At 38.9% G+C, this 26,744-nt stretch overlaps 1 protein-coding gene across 4 annotated transcripts in view; it reads right to left on the reverse strand.

Annotated features, from left to right (window-relative positions):
- SMC1B (structural maintenance of chromosomes 1B) overlaps positions 1 to 26,744 on the reverse strand; it is a 78,231-nt gene that overhangs the window by 42,991 nt on the left and 8,496 nt on the right. For 2 of the 4 annotated variants that reach the window (XM_043562886.1, XM_043562888.1), the window contains exons 2-11: positions 20,742 to 20,930; positions 18,161 to 18,273; positions 17,870 to 18,073; positions 14,485 to 14,723; positions 12,950 to 13,208; positions 11,621 to 11,761; positions 6,230 to 6,312; positions 5,232 to 5,439; positions 2,121 to 2,306; positions 765 to 944 (exon numbers count right to left, since the gene is read on the reverse strand). In XM_043562886.1, the coding sequence (XP_043418821.1) occupies positions 765 to 944; positions 2,121 to 2,306; positions 5,232 to 5,439; positions 6,230 to 6,312; positions 11,621 to 11,761; positions 12,950 to 13,208; positions 14,485 to 14,723; positions 17,870 to 18,073; positions 18,161 to 18,273; positions 20,742 to 20,930 (1,802 nt within the window). The remainder of the gene's footprint in view (positions 1 to 764; positions 945 to 2,120; positions 2,307 to 5,231; positions 5,440 to 6,229; positions 6,313 to 11,620; positions 11,762 to 12,949; positions 13,209 to 14,484; positions 14,724 to 17,869; positions 18,074 to 18,160; positions 18,274 to 20,741; positions 20,931 to 26,744) is intronic. The other 2 variants (XM_043562889.1, XM_043562890.1) reach the window with 2 other exon arrangements.

The raw sequence follows: 26,744 nt of genomic DNA on the forward strand, positions 1-26,744 counted from the left end.
CTATTATTTCTCCAATTTTAAATGATAAAATTAGATGTGTAGAAACTCTCTGGAAGGTGTATCATTAAATACTAAGTAGCATCACTGGTCTTACCTCATAGCTTATGCTCTCAGACTCTATGTTATAATTCATAACAAATGTAGTTCAAAAAAACCCTATGTCAGATAATTTGAGGAATTTAACACTGCTTAACTAAATATAAATTATTCAACTGAGTAAAACGGTATTTTTTAAATAAAAATCATCCTCTTGAGATTAGCATTCAGTAAGCTCATTTCAATTGTGCTATCCTTAGAACTTCAAGTGTGCCAAAACCGTGAATGTGTAAAAGGACAATGTCTGCGTTGAGCTACAGAAGAATTAATATAAAATATAAGCCCCTAAAACCTTTTTCCCGGTATCCAGAAACACATGTATGATATATGAAACGCCAGGAAAGTCAGAGATGCACCAAGGACATTTACTGCATGTCAGGTAAAAAAAAAAAAAAAAAAAAAATTAACTGCGTTAGGCTATGATTACAATAGATCTAATTTCTAAAATATAATTTATGATAACAGGGAATACTACAGAAATTAATTCTTTGAAAATTCAACGAGACATTTTAACAATCACCGAAGCCGTAACTGTCCTAGGTTCTGTTAGTTTTCCTTCTAAAAGAGAGCATATGAGCATATATATATATATATTTGTGTGTATAGTATGTTATTAGTCTTATAAATACTGCTTCAAATTATCCCAAGGTGTGATCTAAGCCTCTTACTTTCCGTCTTTCAGGTCCACCGAATGCAATATGCCTTGCTTCCTCCACAGTCTCACAGACAAGGCCATTTCCACACACGAACTGAATTACTTTCTTCAGCTGAGGAAACTGAGTCTTTATGACATCAATCATCATTTTACAGCCTTTAATCTCCCTCAGTCTTTCATTGATTGGCTTGATCTGAAAGGTTAAAAAATACTTGTTATATTAGATACACTAAAATAAAAATGCAATATTTAGTACATGCTCAAAAAGCATACATAAGCATGACAGCAAAAAATTAACAGAATGAACTTATATGCAATAAAATTTGACAAGAACCTGATGAACTACATCCCACTGACTGGCCCACGTAACATTTAAAGAAAACACACTTGAGCAAAAGCCAGAAGATACAATTTCTAGATTCAACTCTGCCACCAGCCAGCTGGGCCAAAGCAATGGCTGACCAGGGTTCCAGGCTCTCAAAATGAGAAAATCTAATGGGAGATAACACCCATTTACGTATGTGTCAAGAGAGTGGCACATCATGGAACTCTGAAAATCATTTTAGGCTTAAATGACCATGAAAGACTCCAGACCTTTTTCGACATGACTTTTAGGCTGGGTGTGTAAACAGATTTTTAAAAAGTGTCTGCGATGATTACTGGAAAACAGCAGGTAGGTATGACCTCACGGTTATAACAAGCCGGTGAGAACTAATGACAGACAAGGCGGAGAGTCAAGTGCAGGGCAGTCCAAATCTAGGGCACAAGCTCTAACCGCTACACACACTGCCTGCAGCTCAGGGTCTTGAAAGCTGGACCAAGCAGAGCATTTTCTCTAGGAGGCAAAAAACCAGTAAAGGACGTCAATTATGATAATGACAAGCCTCCTGCTATAGGAATTTACTCTGGATACTCTAAGGCCTCTCAATACATAAGGCCCCAAATTTTGTCTGCTCTACCAAAGACGGATATGTGTTTCCTGCGATGTATGTAAATACGTGATTGCATATTTAACAACTGAGACCCGGGGTTGGCATTTCAAGGACAGACTGATATGTCTTAACTGTTCCTACCGTTTGCTACAGAGCAAAATACATTGCTGGCTAGCAGGCAGAGTGGTGTACCACTAGAGTCATGCCCTCAAAATCATCAAGGTACACTTACAGCAAAACTAAATTAGAAAGAAATGATATTAAGTCAAGAACTACTATGCTTTGCCTACCAATACTCTAACACCAGCCATTTGAGTGACTAACAGGCATTCAAGCTATGACTTTTTTCCTATCGCTGCCTAGTTTTAGGCAATAAAGACATGCTTTAAAGACAAGATTTTGTCACCACTAAGTAATAAACATTACAAGTCTCTTACATCAAGGTAATCTAGAGCAAGGAATGTCTCCGGTTCAGCTCTTTCCTCCTTCAGAAATCGAATACAATCTTTTGCCACCTTTTCGGAGGCTACGACAATGGCAACCATGTAGCGACCAAAAAGTTTAGTAACAGCCAGTTGGTATTTCTTATGAATAGGGTGGCAGAGGTCAAGCAGTCTTCCAAACTTAGCAGGTTTCAAAACAGGAGAAAACAAACACATTACTGAGGGACAAATAATTCACTGTTTTTCAATGTCACAGAGCATAATGGACCATAAACTAATTTTACAGAACTATAAATATCATATTTGAACACTGTCTCATTCAAATGGACATAGGTTTAATTAGGAAGTATCCATTTAGGTGTGCCACACTTCATTTAAGAGTAATGAGGAGGGGCGCCTGGGTGGCGCAGTCGGTTAAGTGTCCGACTTCAGCCAGGTCACGATCTCGCGGTCCGTGAGTTTGAGCCCCGCGTCGGGCTCTGGGCTGACGGCTCAGAGCCTGGAGCCTGTTTCCAATTCTGTGTCTCCCTCTCTCTCTGCCCCTCCCCTGTTCATGCTCTGTCTCTCTCTGTCCCCAAAATAAATAAACGTTGAAAAAAAAAATTAAAAAAAAAAAAAAAAAGAGTAATGAGGAGAGACTAGCCTTACCAAGGTATTGAAATGCTTCACAAAGCCACGGTAACTCATCCACTCTCTGAGTATTAAATAAGAATCTATGAGGTGCCTGCTACATGCAGTTTACTGAGCTAGAAATTGTGTGACCATCACTGAACAAGTGACCTTACAAGGCTTTCAGTCCAGTAGAGAAGATATAAATGAGAATTACAAGCATGCACAGAATAGAGGAATAATATACACTGTGATAACACAAAGTATTCTGAGCGCGTGTAACAGGGACCAGGTTGACTGGAGAAGCCAGGGAAGTCTTCCTATGAAGAAGTGTTATATGAGATCTGATGAATGGCCAAGAAGTAATTAGACTGAAAATCAAAAACTTTACTAGAAAGTGTCAGCATATCAACCGTCCCGTATCATCACTGCTCCCTAGAAAATCTGAAGATTCAATTTTACATCTTTCTACTCTTTCTTCATTTAATAGGTTCTATTTCAGGAACACCAATTGCTTTATGATAGGGCATCGTTGTCTTTAATATTCATTATCTTGCTGTTTGTATTTTTCTTCTCCACTCAACCTGTGATTAACTCAAACCTTACTTCCAGGTCAGTCATTTGACTTTCAGCTACATAACCCATTCCTTGCTACTTGCAATTTACTTATTGGTTCAGCAATAATATTTGTTCTTGATTTGTTTTCTTGGCTCTATGTTTTACTTTTTATTTTGTTTTAGCTCAGATGTGAATCTGGTTTTATGAATTCAAGCTCTTACTAAATTATCCACAGCACACCATACTTAAGGGGGATTTTGTTCAGTAACCTTCTTCCAGACTAGCCTCTTTGACTCCTAAATGCTTTTTTAAAAATTTTATTTAAAATTTTTTTCAGAGACAGAGCGTGAACAGGGGAGGGGCAGAGAGAGAGGGAGACACAGAATCTGAAGCAGGGCCCAGCTCCAAGATATCAGCACAGAGGCCGACATGGGGCTTGAACCCACGAACTGTGAGATCACGACCTGAGCCAAAGTTGGACGCTTAACCAACTGAGCCACCCAGGTGCCCCATTCTAAATGCTTTTTAAATTACTCTTTCTTTTTATTATTGCATGTACCTACAGCTGTTGTATTGATTCTTTTCAACTTGCTTACGTGGGCAGCTCTGTTCAGACCTTTAAGTTGCTGTGGTGGATAACTTTCCTGATTGCCTCACCTACAACTGAGAGCACCAAGTGGTGGACTAAATTAGGTATTTTCTGTTTTATCTCCTCAGTATTTTCTGGGCTGTTTTCTATCACCTAATGGCATGGAGGATAGGGGCAAGTGAGAGCGGAGTTGAGGCTGTGTAGATCTTTTGTCTGAATACTTGAGCTTTGCTCTTTCTTCTGAGTTTTTAATTAATATCCAATACCAAGGTTCCTCTGCCTCGGGGGAGGAGGGAAAATTCCATATTTTGGGTACAGGGTTTTGAACTGGCCTTTACTTCCATCTAAGAACATCAGAGGTTTATGTTTCCTGACCCACTAGTTTTGAATCAGAAGGAAACAAATATATATAATATATATATACACACAGACACACACACGTATATACTTGTGTTTACTTGTTGCTAGATTAAGGGATGCTAGGTGAGAATCCTCAGGAATTTGTCAGTTTTCCTTCTGCAGAGTTAAGAACAAGAAATGTTCAATTTTTTTTCTTTTTTTTTTTTTAAATCATGGACTATCACCATTTTCTGAAGTTTACAGCATTAGATGTAATAGCCCTGTTCCTTTTTCGGTTGTTAAACTACTTTTTAAAACTAGTTTCGTCATTTTGTTTGGTACTGGGGGAAAGGATTGTGTGACCCAGCCTTATTCCTCCCCCATCACTACCTAGAAGTCAAGACCAGTTTCAAAACAGTTCAAGAGGTTGCCAGGGCCAAAAGCTAAGAACAGGCCCTCCTAAGAGAAGGACTGCACGGTGTCCCCTGGTGTTAATGACAAGAGAGTGAGACACCACAACCCCGACAGCAGAGGAAGTCATTCTGTGAAGCTGATGCCCCAACAACCGGAGCTGTCCTGCAGCTAATGAAATGTATCAGCAGAAGTGGATACACAGATTTAGAGAATAAAACATCATTATTTCAAAAGTATGCCATTGAGGTTAACTGAAAATATTAAAAACAAAAGAAAACAAAACAAAACCAAGAAGAACATGAGGCTTGAGGCGATCTGTTGTGACCTACATAGGGGGATAGTGGTCTTAGTTAACTCAGACTTTCTGGGTCATACTGTTAATGTCCAGGTTTCTCTCAGATAATTACTTATCTTTAGACACTGTTGGAAGTTAAATTTTGTCACAATTATCTACTATTATATTTTAAATACAAATAATTAAACACAAAACTAAAAGACTTCTGAAATAATTCTGCTTCCTAATAATGGTAACTTTTTAAATCCCAAATAAGAAAGCTTAGCCCTTTTGTTTCAATTAACTGTTCACTTCTAATTACCACAGAATCTGGGTAAAGTCTTTTAAGGTGTTCTAGAACTTCTGCTCTCTTCTGCTGACGTTTTCCCTCATGGTTATCAATTCCAGCAGTCTGCAATTCACTTCTAATAAGGTTCAATTCTTCATTAACTTCAGACATTCTTGATTTTGTGTTTTCAATTTCAACCACTAGGGTTTCCTCTTGCTGTTTTTTCTCTTTCAAGCAATCCCTACATAACAATAACAATAAGTTACTAGCAAAAAGAAAAAAAAATTAATTGCAAGATACAACATACTGTGGTCTGGCACTGTAGGGGAATGGAATAGTGCTTATCAATTTTAAATGATGAAAACGACAATAAAATAAGCTTAGCACCAGACATGGGCAAAGAGATTTTGATCATTCTTTGTTGATTCAGAAGATACACATTTCTGAAGACTGAGAAAGTGAAAGTAAGGATAGATCACTATAATCGGAGGAGTCGTTGTGGGCTTAATAATAAGTAAATGCCAATGAAAAACAAAAATCTTAGTGGGAGGATAATCAGGTCATGCCAGCTATCGTGACATAACTTATTATAAAACATCAATACCAACATTTCAAGTTTCATCACTTGAAAGTTTATATTTTAAAACTTAAATAGTGTATTTACTTATGTGGTTAAGTCTAATTTTTAATTATCTACAATGAAATGAAAAAAATGGAGGAGTAAGGGGCCCATGGATGGCTCAGTTGGTTAAATGTCCAACTCTTGATTTCAGTTCAGGTGGTGATCTTGCAGTCATGGGATCGAGCCCCGCATTGGGCTCCATGCTGAGTATGGAGCCTGCTTGGGATTCTCTCTCTCTCCTTCTCTCTCTGCCCCTTCCCCCCTCAAAACAAATAAACATTTTTTTAAAAAAGAAAAAAACCGCAGGAGAACATTATGATACAGTGGAAGCTTTCATTTCACAGATATAACCCAAATATACCAGACCCTCGAGACATAAGAAAGCCACAAGAATTTCCCCTGTACCCACATGCATGCTTTTGTATATTCTTCCAACTTCTCTATTCGTTTTTTATGATCTTCTATCTGCTCTTTTATTTGCTTTAGATTTTCCTAAAACAGGAAGAAAACTTAAAATCAATTACAGCAACTCCAAATAAAGTTATTTTTCACTATCCTCCTAGAAGTTACTAGAGAATTGTAAGATGTTCTAAACTTGAAATATATCAAATATAACCTCATATGGTTATATGTTTTCATATAAACACCTATAAGCGCAAGGTTTAACTCTGAAAAGGCAGTAAAGCATAGAGCTTTGAGTTTGTAAGGGTCAAGGTTCAAATCCTGGCTCCACCATTCACTAGATATTTGGCAACTCCAAACTCTAAGGGTTGATCTTCAAATGTCTACACATTTCTTATCTGTCCCTCAAACTAATTCATTCAATAAATATTTATTCCCTGGCTGCCATGTACTGGGAACTAGAGATATAATAATGAACAGGATAGAGTCTCTGCTCTCAAGGACTGAGGGCTGGTGGGAGACACACAAGTAGACAGTAATTCTAGGGCAGCTACTTGGTGTTACAAACAGCATAGGCACCTGGAAGGCAACCATGGGCTTGCGAGACTAGGACTTTGCACAAGTCTTGCTCCATTCACTGTATCACTAAATACAAGTGCTGTACTAGCCTTCAAGATTTCACATCTAACCTTTCCCGTATTCACCCCGTGCACTACAGCCAGATTAACCTTTCTTACTCCATTACTAAGTGATCTAAAACCAGGAGCGTACCAAAGTAAAAACAATTCCTTTTCAGTATATAATAGCAGATGAAATGACAAAATTTTCATCTGGAAAAGGAAAAATATATTCTATGAAGATAATTATGTCATTTTACTCATTTGTAATACAAATTCACTGAATAAACATCTACTGTGCTAGGTGCCGGAGTTATAAAAATAAGCAAGACATAGTTCCTTTTCTCTAGAACTCACACATTTCACAATTAGAGTGGTTATACTGAAATTCTATTATCACAAACTTAAGAATTCCATTCAAAGAGGGGCGCCTGGGTGGCTCAGTCAGTTAAGCGTCCCACTTAGGCTCAGGTCATGATCCCACAGTTCATGGGTTCGAGCCCTGCGTCAGGCTCTGTGCTGACAGCTCAGAGCCTGGAGCTTGCTTCCGATTCTGTGTCTCCCTCTCTCTCTCTGCCCCTCTCCTGCTCATAGTTGGTGTGTCTCTCTCAAAAATAAACATTAAAAAAATAAAACTTCCAACAACAAAAAAGAATTCCATTCAAAGAAGCAAAAACAAGATGAACGAGGCATACCAAATTAAGTCAACTGGAAACACCTGCCTCTGCCTTTGGTCTGGCCACTCCCAGGGCTTGTATCACGCCAGCTGGGCTCCTTTGTGGTCAATACTTATCAAGGTCACCATCTGTTATGCCAGGAGCTCAGAACAAACTTCAGATATGGCTTAGTTTAAAGAATGGGCTTTAATGAAGAAAATGGAAAAGGCCAGGGTCTTCCCATGGAGAAGTGGTTAAGGCCTGGGTGTTCTGCTCGACACACAATAGAGGATAATCAGACAGTTATGGTACCAGGTCTTCTGGATTTGAGATGCCGGCTGATCACGCAGTTGTCTGGGAGAAGCAAGCACCGCCCAGAACCTTGTGATCTCAGGATCTGTGGGAAGTTGAAGCTCCTCCTGTCCTGTGGGAAACTGAGTCTGGGTACAGACGTCTCCTTCTGTCTCCAACCTGACATGGTCTTCTTCTACTACCGATGTGTTTGTATTCAAAAGACAGCCACAGGGCGCCTGACACTCGATTTCACTTCCGGTCATGATCTCACGGCTCGTGAGATCAAGCACCGTGTCAGGGTCTGTGCTGACAGCATGGAGGCTGCTTGGGATCCTCTCCCTGCCTTCCCCTCTCCCACTCACGTGTATGCATGTGTGCTCTCTGTCACGTAAAATAAACGTTAAAAAAAAAAAGCTGCAATTAACCACCACTGACATCTAAGTACATGGTTTACAACGAACACTGTTACAAACCCTGCCTTTAAAAGCTTCCAGTCTAGGGGCGCCTGGGTGGCGCAGTCGGTTAAGCGCCCGCCTTCAGCCAGGTCACGATCTCACGGTCCGTGAGTTCGAGCCCCGCGTCGGGCTCTGGGCTGATGGCTCAGAGCCTGGAGCCTGTTTCCGATTCTGTGTCTCCCTCTCTCTCTGCCCCTCCCCCGTTCATGCTCGCCTCTCTCTGTCCCAAAAATAAATAAACGTTGAAAAAAAATTAAAAAAAAAAAAAAAAAAAGCTTCCAGTCTAGTAGAACTGGTACCAAATGAACTGTACTTCTTATTCAATCTGATAAAAGCCCTCAGATGCAGATTAAGCCCAATGAGTAATTAGATGAGGAATAAATTATTTTCAGGTTTTTGGTGGGAAGAAAAAGTGGGCCCGAGAAGGCTTTGCAGTGTAACTACAGAATTTAATATGTAAAGATGAGGAGGTTTTCCCAAAACTAGCATGTACAAAGGCAAACATGTACAAAGAGTATTTACTGAAATCAGTGTACAATTTCATAATGTGATGCAAATGATACAAGTGTTTTAAAGTAGTTACTGCTTTGGTACTGCATCTGTTTTTCTCCTTCCACAAAACGTTCCCTCTTCCACTCATGATTATCAAATAGTTCGCCTTTCATTCTTGGTCGTCTTTTCACCTGCCAATTCACAACACGCCTAACGTGAGAGGCAGTGCAGTGTATGGTGAAGAAGACGGACTGTGGAGACAAAGCGCCTGGAAGCAAATCCCAGTTCCTCCACTTACTCGTTTAGTCAAGTTAACCATGTTGTGCCTGGATTCCTTCATCCGTGAAATTCGTCCATCGAATATTTACTGATTATCCCTTCTGGATAAGGAACTATTCTAGACATTTGGGTTGTATCGGTGAACAAAACAGACAAACATCTCCCCACTTTTGTGGAGTTAACTTTCTAGAGGGGGAAGGCAGACAAATAGTGTATGGAAATTAAATCATGTGTTAGGAGAGAAACACTTTGGGAGAGCAGAGCTGGGGCAAGGCCAGCAGAAGTGTGGTGGGTACTATAATTTTAGATAGGGAGGTCAGGGTAGGCTTCAATGAGAAAGCAACATCTGAGCAAAGACTTGCAGGAAGTGAGGGAGTGGCAAATGAAGAAATGTAGGGCAAGCTTGTTCCTAGCAGAGGAATAACCGGTGCAAAGGCCTGAAGGCAGAAATATGTCCAACATGTTCCAGGAGGCCAGTACAGCCAGATCACAGGGAGTAAGAGGGAGAACAGATAAAGCGGAAATTTGAAAGGTAAACTGGAGGGGGAGGGCGAGCGACCAGGTAGCTCTTTGGAGGGCACTCGAGGACCCTGACTTTGTGTGTGATGGCGAGCTACTGGAGGAAGTAAAAGAGAGCAAGTGTCATGATCTGACTTAGATATTAAAACCATTTCTTGGGGCGCCTGGGTGGCGCAGTCGGTTAAGCGTCCGACTTCAGCCAGGTCACGATCTCGCGGTCCGGGAGTTCGAGCCCCGCGTCGGGCTCTGGGCTGATGGCTCAGAGCCTGGAGCCTGTTTCTGATTCTGTGTCTCCCTCTCTCTCTGCCCCTCCCCCGTTCATGCTCTGTCTCTCTCTGTCCCAAAAATAAATAAACGTTGAAAAAAAAATTAAACAAAACAAAACAAAACAAAACAAAACAAAACAAAAAAAACCATTTCTTTGGCTGCTGTGCTGAGGCTGTTGTAGAGGAGACGACAGCGGAAACAGGAAAACCTGGCAGGCTATCAGAGTGGTACAAACAAACAAACAAACAAACAAGAAGATGGTGATCGGGACCAGCAGGGCAGTGGAGGAGCCATACGAGACTTGGTACACGTACAAAGTGGAGCCGGCACAATTCCCTAAAGGAGTCAAAGATGGAACCCAAGTTTTCTGGTCGGAGCAACCAGTAAGAGTGAATCTCATCACCTAAAATGGGAAAGATTACGTGTGGGAAGCATGTGGGGGTGAAGATCAGAAGCTCGGCTTGGATTAAGTTTGAGAGATCTATTCAACATCCACAAAGGAGGTGCTGACAAAGCAGCTGGATATATGAGGTTGTGAGGAAGAGATACGAATTGGGGAGTCATCAGCGGATGACATTCAAATCTATGGGAATATAAGTCACCAAGGCAGAAAACTTAGAAAAGAGGAAAATCCAGGATGAGAACATAATAATACTAGTATCTACTTCATAAATTTGTCTGAATATTAAATAAATAAATCAGGTTCAGAGCAGTGCCGTAAAATGCTATATATGTGGTATGTACAAATAAACACTACACTATAATATTATTGCTGTTTTCTCTGGAAAACGTCAGACCCATTTCCACAGACATATTTCATTTTGAAATCCCAATCCTCAGTTTCCTCATCTGTACCTAGAGTAAATACCTACTCTTTGTTATTATTGTGAGATGTACAGGAGCCAACGAATGCAACGTGCCTGGCAAAGTAATCAATCAACGTTTTCCTCTAAATTCCAAATATTTACTTATAAGTCAAACGTATATATAATTCAGAACCATTTACCCTTTACAATTCTTATCAGAAATGGTCATATTTTTAGGATGGCCCACCGACTGTATAAAACATCACAATCTGTGATCTGTTGAATTGCCATAATAATTTTGGAGTCCAATTCTCACTCTTTGGAAAACGAGGTCATGAGGCATAGAGGAAAAGACCAGACCCTTCGTGTATTATCACATGCTTTCATCTTATTCAACCTTCCCGTCTCTATGAGGTAGACTCATTGGTCCCTCTTGCACAAATGAAGAAATCAAAGCCCAGCCCAGACAAGTTAAATAATTTAGTTACTTCTCAAGACTACACAGACCCGTGACAGGAGGAGACTGGCTGGAAGCCAGGTCTGCCTAACCGGAGGGCAGAGCACTATCATGCGGCCTTGATGGTCACTTCCCATGCAGTGCAGTAAGCTCCCAGGCTCCTCCTGGGCTGTGTCCTTGATGTTTCCACAGGGCCTTGCATTCACCTCTGTTAAGATACTTGTCTGTTTTTTCTCTTTATTTATCCTCCTCCTCACCTCACTGAACTAAAACACATGAAGGAAAAAAAACTGTGTGATCTGCTCATGCCCATCACCACATAGGTGTGTAGAAAACACTTCCTGATTACATGAAAGAAGGTGCTTTCTGCTTCTATCTTAGACCATGATGAAGGAGCACCTAAAGGACACTAAGTGGCAAAACAAGGAGCCCAGAATTTTTAAATTAATGGCTTATGCCTAATGTAAATCCATTAATATACTGAGAAGCTGACACAAAAAGAGAATACCATTTCATTGATGGTAACTCCCCGTCATGACTGCACAAACAGAGGTACCTGAACTTCTCCGTGCCTCCTCTTCTCGAATGCCAGTCTTTCTTTATCAGCCCTCTGTTCCCACTGCAGCTTTTCCAGTTGTTGGGTCATTATAGCCACTTTCTTTCTTACTTGTTCCTTAAGTTCTTTATAACGATCCAGCTGTATAAGGAGTATTAAAATATTACTAACTCACAGAAGGAACACGAGAGGAAATTTTTATGTGATATCCTTTGACTAGAAGATAATCTTATCAGTTTTAAATAAATCGGATCATAATTGGTTATCTTTTCCAGGTAAGATAATGTGAACGTAAAATGAACCTCTTCTTATTTAAAACTGCCTAGGGGCGCCTGGGTGGCGCAGTCGGTTAGGCGTCCGACTTCAGCCAGGTCACGATCTCGCGGTCTGTGAGTTCGAGCCCCGCGTCGGGCTCTGGGCTGATGGCTCGGAGCCTGGAGCCTGTTTCCGATTCTGTGTCTCCCTCTCTCTCTGTCCCTCCCCCATTCATGCTCTGTCTCTCTCTGTCCCAAAAATAAATAAAAAACGTTGAAAAAAAAAATTAAAAAAAAAAACTGCCTAGATAGACAATAAGGATTCAAAACCAACTCTATAAAGTCTCTGCAAGAAAAACTTAAAGAGAAAGGGGATTAAAAAATAAAACAAGAAGGGGATTAAATTCATTAATAGTCCACATGCAAGGAGTTCAGATAAAATCAAATATTTTATTTATATAGTTATTTTGGTATATATTTTATGATGTAAAATTATCATAACATTAATGAAAGATAAATGATAAAAAGTCAGTTGAGAGAATGTTTGAAAACTCTGAATTAAAAATTATGGGAGCTCTACTACCAATTTATCACAATTATTTTTTTCCCATTTGTTATAATTAAATCTTACATACCAAATTGCATATTAATTCACCACCACATTTAAACCACCTCAAACAATCAACTTCCCTCCTGCCAATTAAGTGGCCATGTTTCTTCAAAGCCACGCATATCTGATTTTTAAGTTTTTATAATATCCGTAAGTAAAAAACGATTACCTCAAAAACGTAAGAATATCAGTTACCTAATTTTATTACAAAATGATACCATGTGGTCTTGTTGAAGTATTTTCTATGACTTCAATGAACTCACAAAGGTTATAATACCATCGAATCTTATAAAACAAAAATACCCTAAAGATACATTCTGCATATAGGCTGAAAAATTTCAATCCCCATCACTGAGATGAGGATTGTCTGAGGTCAATCTCTTAAAATATCAGAGAGGACATCCTTTAAGTTATTTCTAAGAAGCTGAAATAATAGAAAGTTTTCTCTTATGTTGACTTGTTCACCTGACTGGCTTCTAGTTCAATGTCTCGCCTTTTGTATAAGATTTCTTCCTCAACCTGCTTCTCAAAACTTCTCCATGCACCATCTAAATCAACCAGCTCTGTCTCCAGGGCCTTTATGTCATCTTCCTGTTTAGAACATTGTTTTTTACTGTCCTTTATTGATTTCTTAGCCACATCTAATTTCTTGAGGTGGTGAGAAGTATTTTCTTTGGCTTTAATGTATTGAGGCCTTTTCTGATTTAAAAGTGCTTCAAGAGATCTAAAAAGAAAATAAAGTTTGCTTTAAAGTAAATTAAATCTATACCATATAAGGGAAGGAAGTTCTTTTGATCAAATCATACATTTAAAAATAAACTTTAAAAATTGACTTTCAGAGACTATAAGCGGATCAGTGATTTCCAGAGGTTGGGGGGGAGGTACCGAACAGGTGGAGCACAGGGAAATTTTTTGAGTGGTAAACCACTCTGTATGATACCATAATGGTGGATATAGGACGTCGTACATTGGTGAAAACCTATAGAACTTCATGGCACCAAGAGTGAACCTTAATGTAATGTATACAAATTAAAAAAATCACTTAGGAGGCTAAGGGATCCAGATGGAATACAAAATGTGACCAAAGAATCTACTGTATTACCAGTGTATGAAATCACCTTCCTGAAGGGGATTGGGAGGAAAGGTGCTAACCTAAGTAACTCTGAAAATGAGTCAAGTCTATAAAACTAAAAGCAAGAGGACCTGTGCACAGGCACTGTACTCTCATTGCCAAAGTTGCTCCCCATGAGGGTATGGGTTAACATCAGCAGTACCGCCACAGATGACTACTAGAACTGAAAATGACCGGCTGACCGTGGAAGCCAGGTTGCTCGCTATTGCCATGGAGGTTACGGACAGGCGAGAGAAGGTCAACATCAACAATGATGGCAACTCATATTATGATGTATTAGACAAATGCTAGGTCATATAACATATTATATGTAGATATTCCCGATGTGATGAGAAGGACATTTTACCCCCTGCAGCCTTCCCCTTCAAAATCCATAAACCTTGACTAATGATGAGAAACTATCGGGCGAATCCAAATTAAGAGACATTCTACAAAAAAACCTGACCAATATGGCTCAAAATTATCTAGGTCATCGAAAACAAGGAAAGGCTGAGAAACTGTCACGGCCAAGAGGAGCCCACAAAAACAGGATAACAAATGTAACATAGTGTCCTGGACCAGAGACAAAAGACACTGGGGAAAAGAGAGAAAATATTAGTCAACCATGGACTTCAGTTAACAGTAGTGCATGAACACTGGTTCACTAATTCTGACACATGTATCATATTAATAATGTTATTAAGTAGGAGAAACTGAATGTGGGGAATATGGGAACTCTTACTATCTTTGTAATTTTTCTGTATATCTAAAAGTATTCCAAAGTAAAAAGTTTATCTAAAAAATCAACTTTCAAAATGTCACTTATATTTTTATTTTTTCATCAATGTACATAAAACCTAACTGTTAATAACTATGTTTTAAAACTCACTTTAACTCTTTTTCTGTTTGTTGTAGTTTTCTAGTTAGCATTCCATGTTCCTTTTTCTTGGCTTTAACTATGTTTTCATGATCAGAAAGAGACTCTTTTGTGACACTCAAATTCCTGTTCACACGCTCTAACTCGGTGTTCAGAAAATGAATTTTCCTTTCATTATGATATAGTTGGAAAAGCTGTAATTGTATTTTGTTTATTTTCAGTTCTTCAAGGAGACTCTGGTAACGTTCTGCCTATAAAACAGTACAATTCAGTAACAGTTAAAAGGGAATATACTGAAGTTGACCTTTCATAAACTCAGCGAGAGTACCAACAAATGATCTCTAAGGAATCAAATTATTTATTATTTAAGTATCCTTCACAAGTTATCAAATTTATGAAGTTAATTCTTGTCAAAAGTAGCATTATTTGGAGGTTTCTGGGTACACATACACAACAAACCAGTAAACCAGATTTTATTCTCATATACTCAGTGATATGGTGGTAAGAACAATGAAGTGGCACCTGCTAACCTGGGTCCTCATCGCATTTCTGTTTGGACCTTGGACCTCAGAGTATGGCAAGTCCATTAATGTTTCTTTTTTTTAAAGTTTCTAGTTATTTATTTTGAGAGCCCGCACACGCATGTGGGAGGGGCAGAGAGAGAGAGAAGGAGAGGGTGACAGAGAGAGAGAGAATCCCAAGAAGGTGCCGCACTGTCAGCACTTAGCCCAATGTAGGGCTCAGTCTCACAAACTGTTAGATCATGACCTGAGCCAAAATAAAGAGCTGGACACTTAACCAACTGAGCCACCCAGGTGCCTCATCATTAACATTTCTGCTATCAGTTTCCTCATTTGTAAACTGAATAAAGTTGAATGACTTATAGGGTCCCTAGCAACATTAAATCCAAGAATTCCGGGTAAAATTCCTGCTATAAGATATAATTTTTCTATTAATAGAACAGGAATATGAAAATTCTAAAGTATATGGACAATGGAAGAATTTCTTTACCATTTGTACTCTTTTTTTTTTTTTAATTTTTTTTTCAACGTTTATTTATTTTTGGGACAGAGAGAGACAGAGCATGAACGGGGGAGGGGCAGAGAGAGAGGGAGACACAGAATCGGAAACAGGCTCCAGGCTCTGAGCCATCAGCCCAGAGCCTGACGCGGGGCTCGAACTCACGGACCGCGAGATCGTGACCTGGCTGAAGTCGGACGCTTAACCGACTGCGCCACCCAGGCGCCCCCCATTTGTACTCTTAATAAAGGAATAAAGGAATGGGCTGCCTTGAGAGAAAAGCTCCTAATCAATGACGTATTCCAAGTAACAGGTAAAAAGCCATCTGCCATGACACCGTAACAAATAGGAATTTCAACGATTCGAACTGTCCTCATAATGTTTAATGTTCTGCAACTCTACTTTCTGAAAGCTGTTTCAGTATATTATGAAAAACATAGTCTGACTCTCACCAATACCACCCCTTACCACTAACAAACCCAAGGACACATACGCACACGTAAAAATATGAAGAAACAAACATCACAGTGAGAAACACAACACTTTTATTTCTTCAAATATTATTGACTGCCTACTATGTGCCAGGCCTTTGTTGCTGGGAATATAGGAAGGAAGAAGACAGAAAAAGTCCCTGCTCTTACAAGCTTATAATCTAGTTGTTCTAATGGGGGGGGGGGTTTTAGAGATTAAACAAGCAAACAAATAATAAACAAGATAATTTCATGCAGCAATAGATGTTACAAAAGAAACAATAGGGTAATACAACCGTACCAGGGAGGGGAATGCCAATTTAGATTGGTGGTGTGGATAGCAAATGCCTACCTGAGAAAATGGCAATGAAACCTTGAATGAGAGAGTATTGGCCATGAAAAAAATCAGGCATACAGCTATCCAAGCAGAGGAAATAGCAAAAGCTTCAAGCTAGAAGTGAGGACGGCATGTTCAATAAATAGTAAAGGCCAGTGTGGTGGGAGAGTAGAGGAAACCAAAGCTTGAGAGGTGGGTGATGGTCTAGGTCAGTAGGCTGGACAGGGACACTAGTGGGAAGCACTGCACTGATGGAGGTTTTGGGCAAGAGAAAGACAAAATTTGGGGCGTCTTGGTGGCTCAGTCCATTGAGCGTCCAACCCTCGGTTTTGGCTCAGGTCATGATCTCATGGTTCGTGGGTCCGAGCCCCACTTTGGGCTCTGCACTGACAGTGAGGAGCCTGCTTGGGATTCTCTCTCTCCCTCCCTCTCTGCCCCTCCCCCACTCACACTTGCTAGCTCTCTCTCTCAAAAATAAACATTTAAAAATTAAAAAAAAGAGAACAGAGTCTGATTTGCATTTGACAAAGATCTAAATTTTTTTTAATGTTTATTTTTGAGGGAGACAGACACACACACACAGAGTGTGAGCAGGGGAGGGGCAGAAAGAGAGGGAGACACAGAATCCGAAGGAGGCTCCAAGGTGTCAGCACAGAGCCCAACATGGGGCTCAAACCCACGAACCACGAGATCATGACCTGAGCCAAAATTGAATGCTTAACCGACTGAGCCACCCAGGTACGCTGACAAAGATCACTCTAAACGCAAAGAACTATCAACCATAAATGAGGTACTCTACTAGGCATTGTAAAGGGCACCAAGAAATACCACAGAACAGCATATGCAAAGCATGCCTCTGGCCTCCTAGAGGTTCCCAATACCCTTTTAGGGAGTCCCTGAAGTCAAAACTCTTTCCATAATAATAGTAAGACTTCATTTGCCTTTTTCATTGTGTTGACATTTACACTGATGGTGCAAAAGCCAACGGTGGGTAAAGCTGCCAGGCCTTAACATAAATAAGATTTAATACAGAAGGAGATAGGAGCATTCAGCTGTCTTCCTTTAAGCCATATATTAAGGAGATTATAAATATGTAAAACAATGTCACCCTTCTGATTAGTTTTACAAAATGCAATTATTTTTCATAAAAGTATGTTATTTATATTAATGTGTAATGTTTCTTATTGCTGTTTTTACACTGATCATTATAATATATTTCTTAAATTTCTCAGTTTTAATTTCAAACACAATAAATATCGGTCAGAAACTCCTTGGGGACCTCAATAATTTATAAGAGTGTAAAGGGACAAGATCCAAAAGTTGAAAGCCCATGCCATGTGAGATATACACCCCTCAAGCTTATTTTTAGGTGGGAAAACCAGACATTTTTGTACTTCAGGTAGCAATGCCTATTTAGGAAACAAAACAGTAGAGACTACGTCAAAAAGCTTATTTTTAATGAATAGTGGGCCTTATTTGTCTTACATTATAAAAAAAAAAAAAAAATCTTTTTAGTAACCCAAAGCCAATACCTAGCAATGCTGACAGACAAAAGACTTTGTATCCATACCTCTTCTTTCTCTAACTTTGCATGTTTGCGCTCTGCAGCCACATTTTTTTTCTTATTAAAATTAAACTGTGCATCCTCTTCAGCTTTCAGTAACTTTCTTTTCTTTTCCTCATACTCTCCTATGAGCTCTCCTGAAGTGCTGATTTCCTCAAAAAACTGGGTTCTTTCTTTGGGTTTTTTCATTGAAATCGACTCTACAGTTCCCTTTCAAAAACAGTAAAGCACATCAACATAAAATATGTGGATGCATTTTCAAAATCATGAGCCGACTAAACGAGTACAGCTCCTTACCTGAAAAACGAGACAGTTCCGTGCTTTGACCATTACGCCTATCTTTTCCAACTGGGCTATGTAAGCAGCACGACTCACTGGATTATCATCAAAATGAAATTCTGAGCATCCCCCTAAGAGAATAAAATTGTTATTGGAACTATAAATACCAGACATGTAACAACTATTCAAAGGTTAGTAAAATTATTTTTCTTATTGAAGTGGCCAGTTATGTAACAACATAGGTGTTATTAATAAACGCATTTAATCAGTCAACAATTATTGAATGTCTACTCTATGCCAAGGAGAATTCTATAGCAGTGAACAAAACGGAGGACAGTCTGGATCTCAAGGAGCTTATATATCCCACAGTGCAGACAAAAATGAGATATGTAAGTACAATAAAGATGTGAGAAAATGTTAAGTGCTAAGAAGTAAAAGAGAGCTGGGAAGGGGATATGGAAGTTTCTGTGACAGGGAATAGACATTACAATTTTAAACAGGATAGTGTTGCAGGATGAATGCTTATGTCTCCTCCCCCCCCCCCCCAATTCATATGTAGAAATCCTAATGGTATTAGAAGGTGGGGCCTTTGGGAGGTCATTAAGTTGTGACTGTGGAGCCCTCATGAATGGGATTAGTGGGCTTATAAAAGAGACCCCACAGAGCTCCCTAGTTCCTTCCACCATGTGAGAACACAATGAGCTGTATGCAACCCAGAAGAGAGCCCCTCATCTGACCGTACTGGCAACCTGAGCTTGGACTCCCAGCCTTCAGAACTGTGAGAAATAAGTTTTTATTATTTATAAGCTATCTAGTCTGTGGTGTTTTGTTATAGCAGCCCAAACAAACTAAGACAGATGGGCTAAGAGCAAAAACAAAGCTGAGGCATTGCACTTCTGGTCTGAACATATATCACAAAGCCACAGTAATCCAAACAGTATGGCACTGGCATAAAAACAGACACAGAAACCAATGGCACAGAATAGAGAGCCCAGAAATACTGCATGAATGCACCTATATGTGGAATCTAAAATAGTCAAACTCATACAAACAGAATAGAATGGTGGATGCCAGTGGCCAAGGGGAGAAAAAATGGGGGGAGATGTTGGTCAAGTATTATAAAGTTTCCATTATGCAAGATGCTAAGTTCTGGGGATCTAATATATAGCAATGTGACTACAGTTAACAATTTGTATTATAAACTTCAAATCTGCTAAGAGGGTAGATCTTAAGTATTCTCACCACAAACACACACAACAATAGTGCCTGCATGCAAAGAAAATGGTAACTATGTAAGGTGATACATGTTAATTAGCTCAACTGTGGTACTGACTTCACAGTGTATATTAAAACATACATGTTTTAAATACATGCAATTTTGTGAAATTAACATTTTTTCTTTTTCTTTTTCTTTTAAAGTAAGCTCCAGGCCCAACCTGGGGCTCAAACCCACAACCTCAAGCTCAGGAGTCACATGTTCCGCCAACCGTGCCAGCCAGGTGCCCCTAGATACATGCAGTTTTTTACCTGTCAATTATACCTCAATAAAGATGGGAAAAATAAATTTATGACGATTTAGTAAATAAAGAGTAGGCTAGAGAATCCTTACTGAAACAGAGACTTTTGAGTAAAAACCCAAAAGTGAGAAAGAAAATTCACCAATAAAGACACCTAGGTGATAAAGTGGTAAAAATACTTAAATTACACATTAAGGTATAGGTATACAAGTATTTATTAATAAAATAGTATTTATACATTAGAAAATTAAGTCCATGTTCTAGTGGACCAGAATGAAATATCAAAAACAAAAAACCAAAACCAAGACATGCCTATATTATGGAGGCTCTGTAAACTCTGAACATATAGAAAAGATATTCATAAACAACTCTCAATCTTGCTTCTTCAGGAAATAGGAATTATAGGATTTAAATCACAAAATACAAATTCATATATTTCACTCAAATTGCTACTCAGTGGTAGAAAAACTTTCTACACAAACCAAAAATAGAGGGGCATCTGGGTAGCTCTGTTGGTTAAGCATATGACTCTTGTTTCAGCTCAGGTCATGATCTCATGACTTGTAAGACTGAGCCCTGTGCCAGGCTCCTTGCTGACAGTGTGGAGCCTGCTTGGGATTCTCTCTCTGCCCCTCCCCTGCTCACACACGCATGCATGGTCTCTCTTTCTCTAAACTTTAGTAAGTATGTATGTGTATGTGTGTGTGTATATATATATATGTATATATATACGTCTGTATATATACATATACTCAGTTCATCACTAAGAAAAAGTTAAACATACGTAAAGAACCTCCATCATTTTAAACTAATAACCAGTAGAAAAATGCTATTTGACAGTAGAGAAATTTGAACAAATATGTCTGCTTTAAAAAGAGTCTTAGTGGAGACTCATACAGGTTCTATAATTTACTTCTGAGATTTGCAATCCAAGAGAGGAAAACAAAAAAAACTCCAAATCTCTAGTTTACTATGCCAGTGAAATAATAAATCACACCCTTCAAATAAATAAAAAACAGGTCATCTGACTTAACTTTTGAAAAATCAAAGGACTCATAAGCAAGTATCTACAAAAAAAATACCTCGGATAATCCTTGTAAATGTTTTCTCCTCTCCACTTTCCTCCACGTACACAATTTTTACACTCGCACAAGAAGAGACAGGTTTTCCAATATGTGCTCCATAAATGAGTTCTTGAATATTTTTCACTCTTAAATTAGCTGTTTTCTCTCCCATTACAAAACTAAGTGCATCCATTACATTAGATTTTCCTGGGAAAGAAAAGACAGAGAGAAAAGTTATCCCTTGTTAACAATAAAAAACCTTGCCCAGAGACAAAGAAGCCAACAATGGAAGTGAAATATAGCCAATACACATGTCTAAAGAGTAGTACTGTCTTGTCTATGTTTAAAATGCATGTGACCAATTTTATATAGATCACCGTGTTCTTCCATGCAGCTATGGCAGAGTATTAAGTGGCCTAAATTTAAGGATCTAAGCAAGTGGATCTAAACCCAACTCTCTTCCGTTATTAAATATTGTACTATCAGTCATTCCATTTTATGATTAACTATCACCTATTTTAAAAAATGGCTAAGTATGTCCAAGATATCCCAAGGACTAGAATAAGGTTGCCGGAATACTTATGATTGTAGGAGGTGGCGGTACAGAAAAGTTATAGAGCAGGTCTGAGCCTGCAATCCTTTGAAAGGCCTGCTCACAAGATTGGATGTCATCTGGGGATTTGTATTTTGGGAGAGTTTCCACCACTTTCTGGTAAGAATGTCTCACTGTGCCGAAAGCGTTTATACGACATGATTGATGCTGGACACCTCGCCTGTTTTCTTTTTAGGAGTCTGGAATTTTGGTAGATTTTGGTTTGTGCTAGACAGAGGGTGCCTAGCTGACCATTCCCCAATAAAAATCCTGGGCACTGAGTCTTTGCTTGAGGTTCTTTGGTAGACAACATTTCATGTATATTGCCACTACATGTTGCTGGAGGAGTTGCCTGTCCTGTGTGACCCCACTGGGGGAGGATTCTTAGAACCTCGTGCCTGGTTTCTTCAGTTTGTCCCATGTGCCTTCCCTCTTGCAGAGTTTGCTCTGTTCCCTTTCGCTGTAACACATAACAATCCTGAGTACAACTACACGCTGAGTTCTGTGAATCCTCCTAGCAAATCACTGAAACGGGGGGGGGGGGGGAGGGGGGTGTAGTCTTGGGCATTCCTGATCCAAAGGCCTAATTGTTATATAATCATGAGCCCACAGTTTGCTCTAAGACAATTTCCAAGGTGCTGTGTCATTGCTACTACCATCTGTATCTACCTACCTATCAATCAATCAATCAATCAATCAATCAATCACATTCCTTCCCCCATATCCACAAGGAACTTAAATTTCCAATGCCAGAACAGGAGGAAGATAATACAAAGAAAATACTGCCAGCCAGTGGAAATATGGCTTAGTTTTAGAAGTTTACGATCTTGGCTTGAACTCACAACCCTGAGATCAAGACTCGCATGCTCTACCAACTGAACCAGCCAGGCGCCCCAGTTTGTAATCTTTCTAAAAAGAATCAGAAGTGGTTAAAATGCTATAAATTTATTTAGCTAAGTTTCAATTAATGATTGGGTATGAAACATGGCTTTTTGGGTTGACTGAAAGCTATTATAAGCCAGATAGGACAAAGTGAATACTAATCGAGTTGAATTAAATCTCACTGTAACAGAATTAAAGAGAAACCAGTTTTGGTCAATCCTTATTTAAAATCTGCCTAAAATAAACACTTGCTTACCCAAATTAATTTATTCCATTAATATCTTTTGAATAGCTATTATGTTAATAGCTATTAAGGATATAGCAAAAGAAGACAAAAAACCTCCCAGCCTAATGAAGGTTATGTTCTGTTAAGAGAGACAAAAGACAAAAAAAGACAATTCCATACTAGAGTTAAGTATCGTAAGTAAGGAAATAAACTGGGTGATGGAATAGAGGGTAACTGGGAGACATAACTTCAGATAGGATGGTCAGGAAACATTTTAAGAGCCTACTGACCAGCCAGTGTTAGCTTAAGACTCATCTGCTGAAAAGAATGAATGAATGAACAAACGAACCAACAAACCAAGTTTGGTAATGGTCAGATAGGGGACCTCTGCTGTAAAAACTCAAAATCAACATAAGGAAAATAATAATTCTGGAAGAATTATCTTTTAGGTCATCATCACTCAAAGATATAAAAATTACACTATCACTCTCCAGTCTCCAAACCTCAATATTTCCATTCATTTGCTTTCTTAACTAACATGCTAAGTCCCTTTTCATTCCAATTCTGCACATCCTCCTCCCATTTCCTCCTTCTTTCCCATCCTTCTGCCCATTCAAGTCCTTGTTACTTCAGGTGTCTCCTAGCTGTACTCCTACATCTGTTATCCAGTCTTTGCAACAATCCTATGAAGTAGGTTTTAATTTGTGTTTCATAAATTAAAAAGTAGAGACTCAAAGTCAAACAAATTGTATGTTTTGGAGGTGTCTGAATCCAAAATCTATATACTCTTCCAACAAAAAGCAGAGAATTATAATCCACTATACTAAGTTCTAAAATAAAATTAACACACCTAGACACACTTAAGAGAAGCACTAGCTACTGGAGGCTCTGAGTAGACTTTAGCAGGAGATGATTCGGGGCTAAGTTTTAAAGGGTAATTAAGAAGTTTGGGGAGGGGGTAAACATACCATTCCAGGAAAAGACAACAGCTTGGTCATAGGTACCGAGAAGTAAGAGAGCATGGTACCATTTCAGTAAAAAATGGCAAACAATTTTATATAGGTGGAGCAGAGCTTATAAGAGAGAAATTAAACTTTATGCTGAAGATGATGTGAAACCATTGGAGGATTTTAGGAATAGCAGTGAATTTTTCAGACATGTTTTATCAAGATTTCTCAGACAATAACCCACCAGAAAAATGAGCAAAGGATATAAAAAGGCAATTCAGAGAAAAATATAAAAGGCGCCTGAACATATGAAAAGATACTTAAGCTCAGTCATAATAAGAAAAATATAAATTAAAACTGTATTGACTACCAGTTCTATCGTACTGGCAAAAATCCAAAACTTTGAAAACACCTGCCTTTGGTGAGGCAGAAGGGAAACATACCCTTTCATATATTGTTGTTGGAGTTACAAAATGATACAACTCCTATAGAGGGGAAATTCGGCAATAGCTAATGAAATTATAAATCCATTCATCTTTATTTTTTATTTGAATTCCAGTATAGTGAACATATATTAACTTCAGGTATACAATACTGTGATTCAATAGTTTCATATATTACACCATGCTCATCATGATAAGCATGCTCTTAATCCCCTTTACCTATTTTTTCAATCCTCCTACACACCTCCCTTTTGGTAACCATCTGTTTATTCTCTATAGTTAAGAATATGTTTCTTGGTTTGTCTCTTTTTTGCTTTGTTCATTTGTTGTTTCTTAAATTCCACATATGAAATCATATGGCATTTGTCTTTCTGACTTATTTCACTTAGCATTATATTCTCTTGCTCCATGTATGTCTTTGCAAATGGCAAGATTTCATTCACTTTTTATGGCTGAATAATATTCCACTGTGTGTATGTATACATGTATGTATGTATGTATGTGGTATATATATGTATGTGTGTGTGGATATATAAATGTAAATATATATATACATATATATCACTTCTTTATTCATCACTTGATGGACACCTGGGTTGCTTACATATCTTGGCCAATGTAAGTAATGCATCTATAAATATAGGGGTGCAATACCCCTTCGAATTTGTGGGTTTTTTAAAATTTTTATTTATTTTTGAGAGAAATAGAGAGAGACACAGTGGGCAGGGGAGGGGCAGAGAGAGAGGGAGACACAGAATCTGAAGCAGGCTCCAAGCTCTGAGCTGTCGGCACAGAGCCTGATGCAGGGCTCAAACTCACAACCGTGCGATCATGACCTGAGCTGAAGTTGGACGCTTAACTGACTGAGCCACTCAGGTGCCCCCAAATTAGTGGTTTTGTATTCTTTGGGTAAATACCCAGTAGTGCGATTGCTGGATCATAGGCTAGTTCTGTTTTTAACTTTCTGAGGAATTTCTATACTGTTTTCCACAGTGGCTGCACCAGTTTGCATTCCCACCAACAGCGCACAAGGGTTTTTCTCCACATCCTGGCCAACACCTGTTGTTTCTTGTGCTTTTGATTTTAGCCACTGTGGCAGGTGTGAGGTGATACCTCATTGTAGTTTTGATTTGCATCTCCCCGATGATGAGTGATGTGGAGCATCTTTTCATGTGTCTGTTGGACCATCTAGATGTGTTTGGAGAAATGTCTGTTCATGCTGTCTGCCCATTTTTAATTGGACTATTTGATTTTTGGGTGTTGAGTTGTTTAGCTTCTGTATATATTTTGGATACTAACACTTCATCTAAATCCATTCATCTTTTGAGCCAGCAATTCCACTTCTAAAAATCTATCTCCCTGATTTATGTGCACAACTGTACAATGGCAAATACACAATTATGCAATTCATTACAGGTTGTTTCTAACAGAAAAAGACTGGAAACAACTCAAGTGTCCAAAAATTAAGGGAACGCTTGAAATAGCTGTATAACAGCTACACAATGGAGAATTACACAGCAGAAAGAGAACAGAAGAGGATATAGTAAGTAAAAAAAGTGCATAACAGCATATATAGTAAAAAACTAACTATGAACTTTGATGTAATGAGAAGTGAGGAGTTAGAGATAGCAATACATACATATTTGCTTGCATCTGCAAAAAGAAAACACTGAAAGACGATCAAGAAATGAATGGTCATCTATACAAGGTGAAGAGCAGGACATGGAAACTGAGTTGGATACCTGTCTGCCTCTCCTGGTCCATTTTCTTTTCTTTTCTCTCTCTCTTTTTTTTAATTTTAAGTTTATTTATTTATCATTTATTTATTTTGAGAAAGACAGAGTCAGCACAAGTAGGGGAGGGACAGAGAGAGAGGGAGACAGAGAATCCCAAGCAGGCTCCACACCATCAGCACGGAGTCTGACACAGGGCTGGAACCCACTAAACTATGAGATCATGACCTGAGCCAAAATCAAGAGTTGGACACTTAACCAACTAAGCCACCCAGGAGCTCCTCCTGGTCCATTTTCTACCCTGCTTTCTGCCCTGTATCAATAGGTTCTCATGCCTTTTGGCTTCTACTTGGATTGGGCCAATGGGGAGCTCTGGCAGGAGGGAAGGAAAAGAATAGGGTCAGGGTATTTATTCCCTTCCCTCTCTGTGAGGTGGCTTCTAGTTAGCTGTGTCTTTCGACAGGTCACCACCCTTTCAAATTTCCTTCTGGGTTCCTTCCTCTCTGGGCCTTGGGTGGTGACAGATCCATCATGCTAACCCTGCAATTCCTCTAGTCCTTCCAATTCCTTTATAGCCTTACACACATTTGTAATTACTCCCTTTGTAAACAAATCTTCCACAAATTGTCCTCATCTGAGTGTGCCACCTGCTTCCTGTTGGGACCCTACCTGATAGGGGAACAGTACAGAAGCAAGATCTCTTGGTGTATACCTTTATATAGAGTTTTGAGCGTTGAAATATGTGTATGTATTGTCATTTAAAAAAAAAAAACTAAAATTTAAAAATTCTATAAATGAAGGGCGCCTGGGTGGCTCAGTCGGTTAAGCGTCCGACTCAAGCCATGATCTCAGGATCATGATTTGAGCCCCACATCGGTATCTTAAGTCTGCTTAAGATTCTCTCTAAAAAAATTAAAAATAAAAATTCAAAAACAGAAACAAGTAAACTTAAGTGAATATTAAATTGGTGATAGCCATATGGAGAAATGGTTTATTTCAAGGGACCTCAGATCACAAAATTCTGACTGTACATTCTTAGTGGGATGTATTTCAAGCACCAAAAAGAAGTATAAAAGAACTTTAAATTTCCTTTAGTATCTTTATTGTTTGTAATGATACTGGCATTGGTAGTTTTAAGATCATTTTCTCTGTATTATAGATTTAAGCAAATAAGTATATTAGTGATGTTAGGAATTAT

The sequence above is a fragment of the Prionailurus bengalensis genome, chromosome B4, assembly GCF_016509475.1.
Source record: "Prionailurus bengalensis isolate Pbe53 chromosome B4, Fcat_Pben_1.1_paternal_pri, whole genome shotgun sequence".
NCBI classification, from domain to species: Eukaryota; Metazoa; Chordata; class Mammalia; order Carnivora; family Felidae; genus Prionailurus; species Prionailurus bengalensis.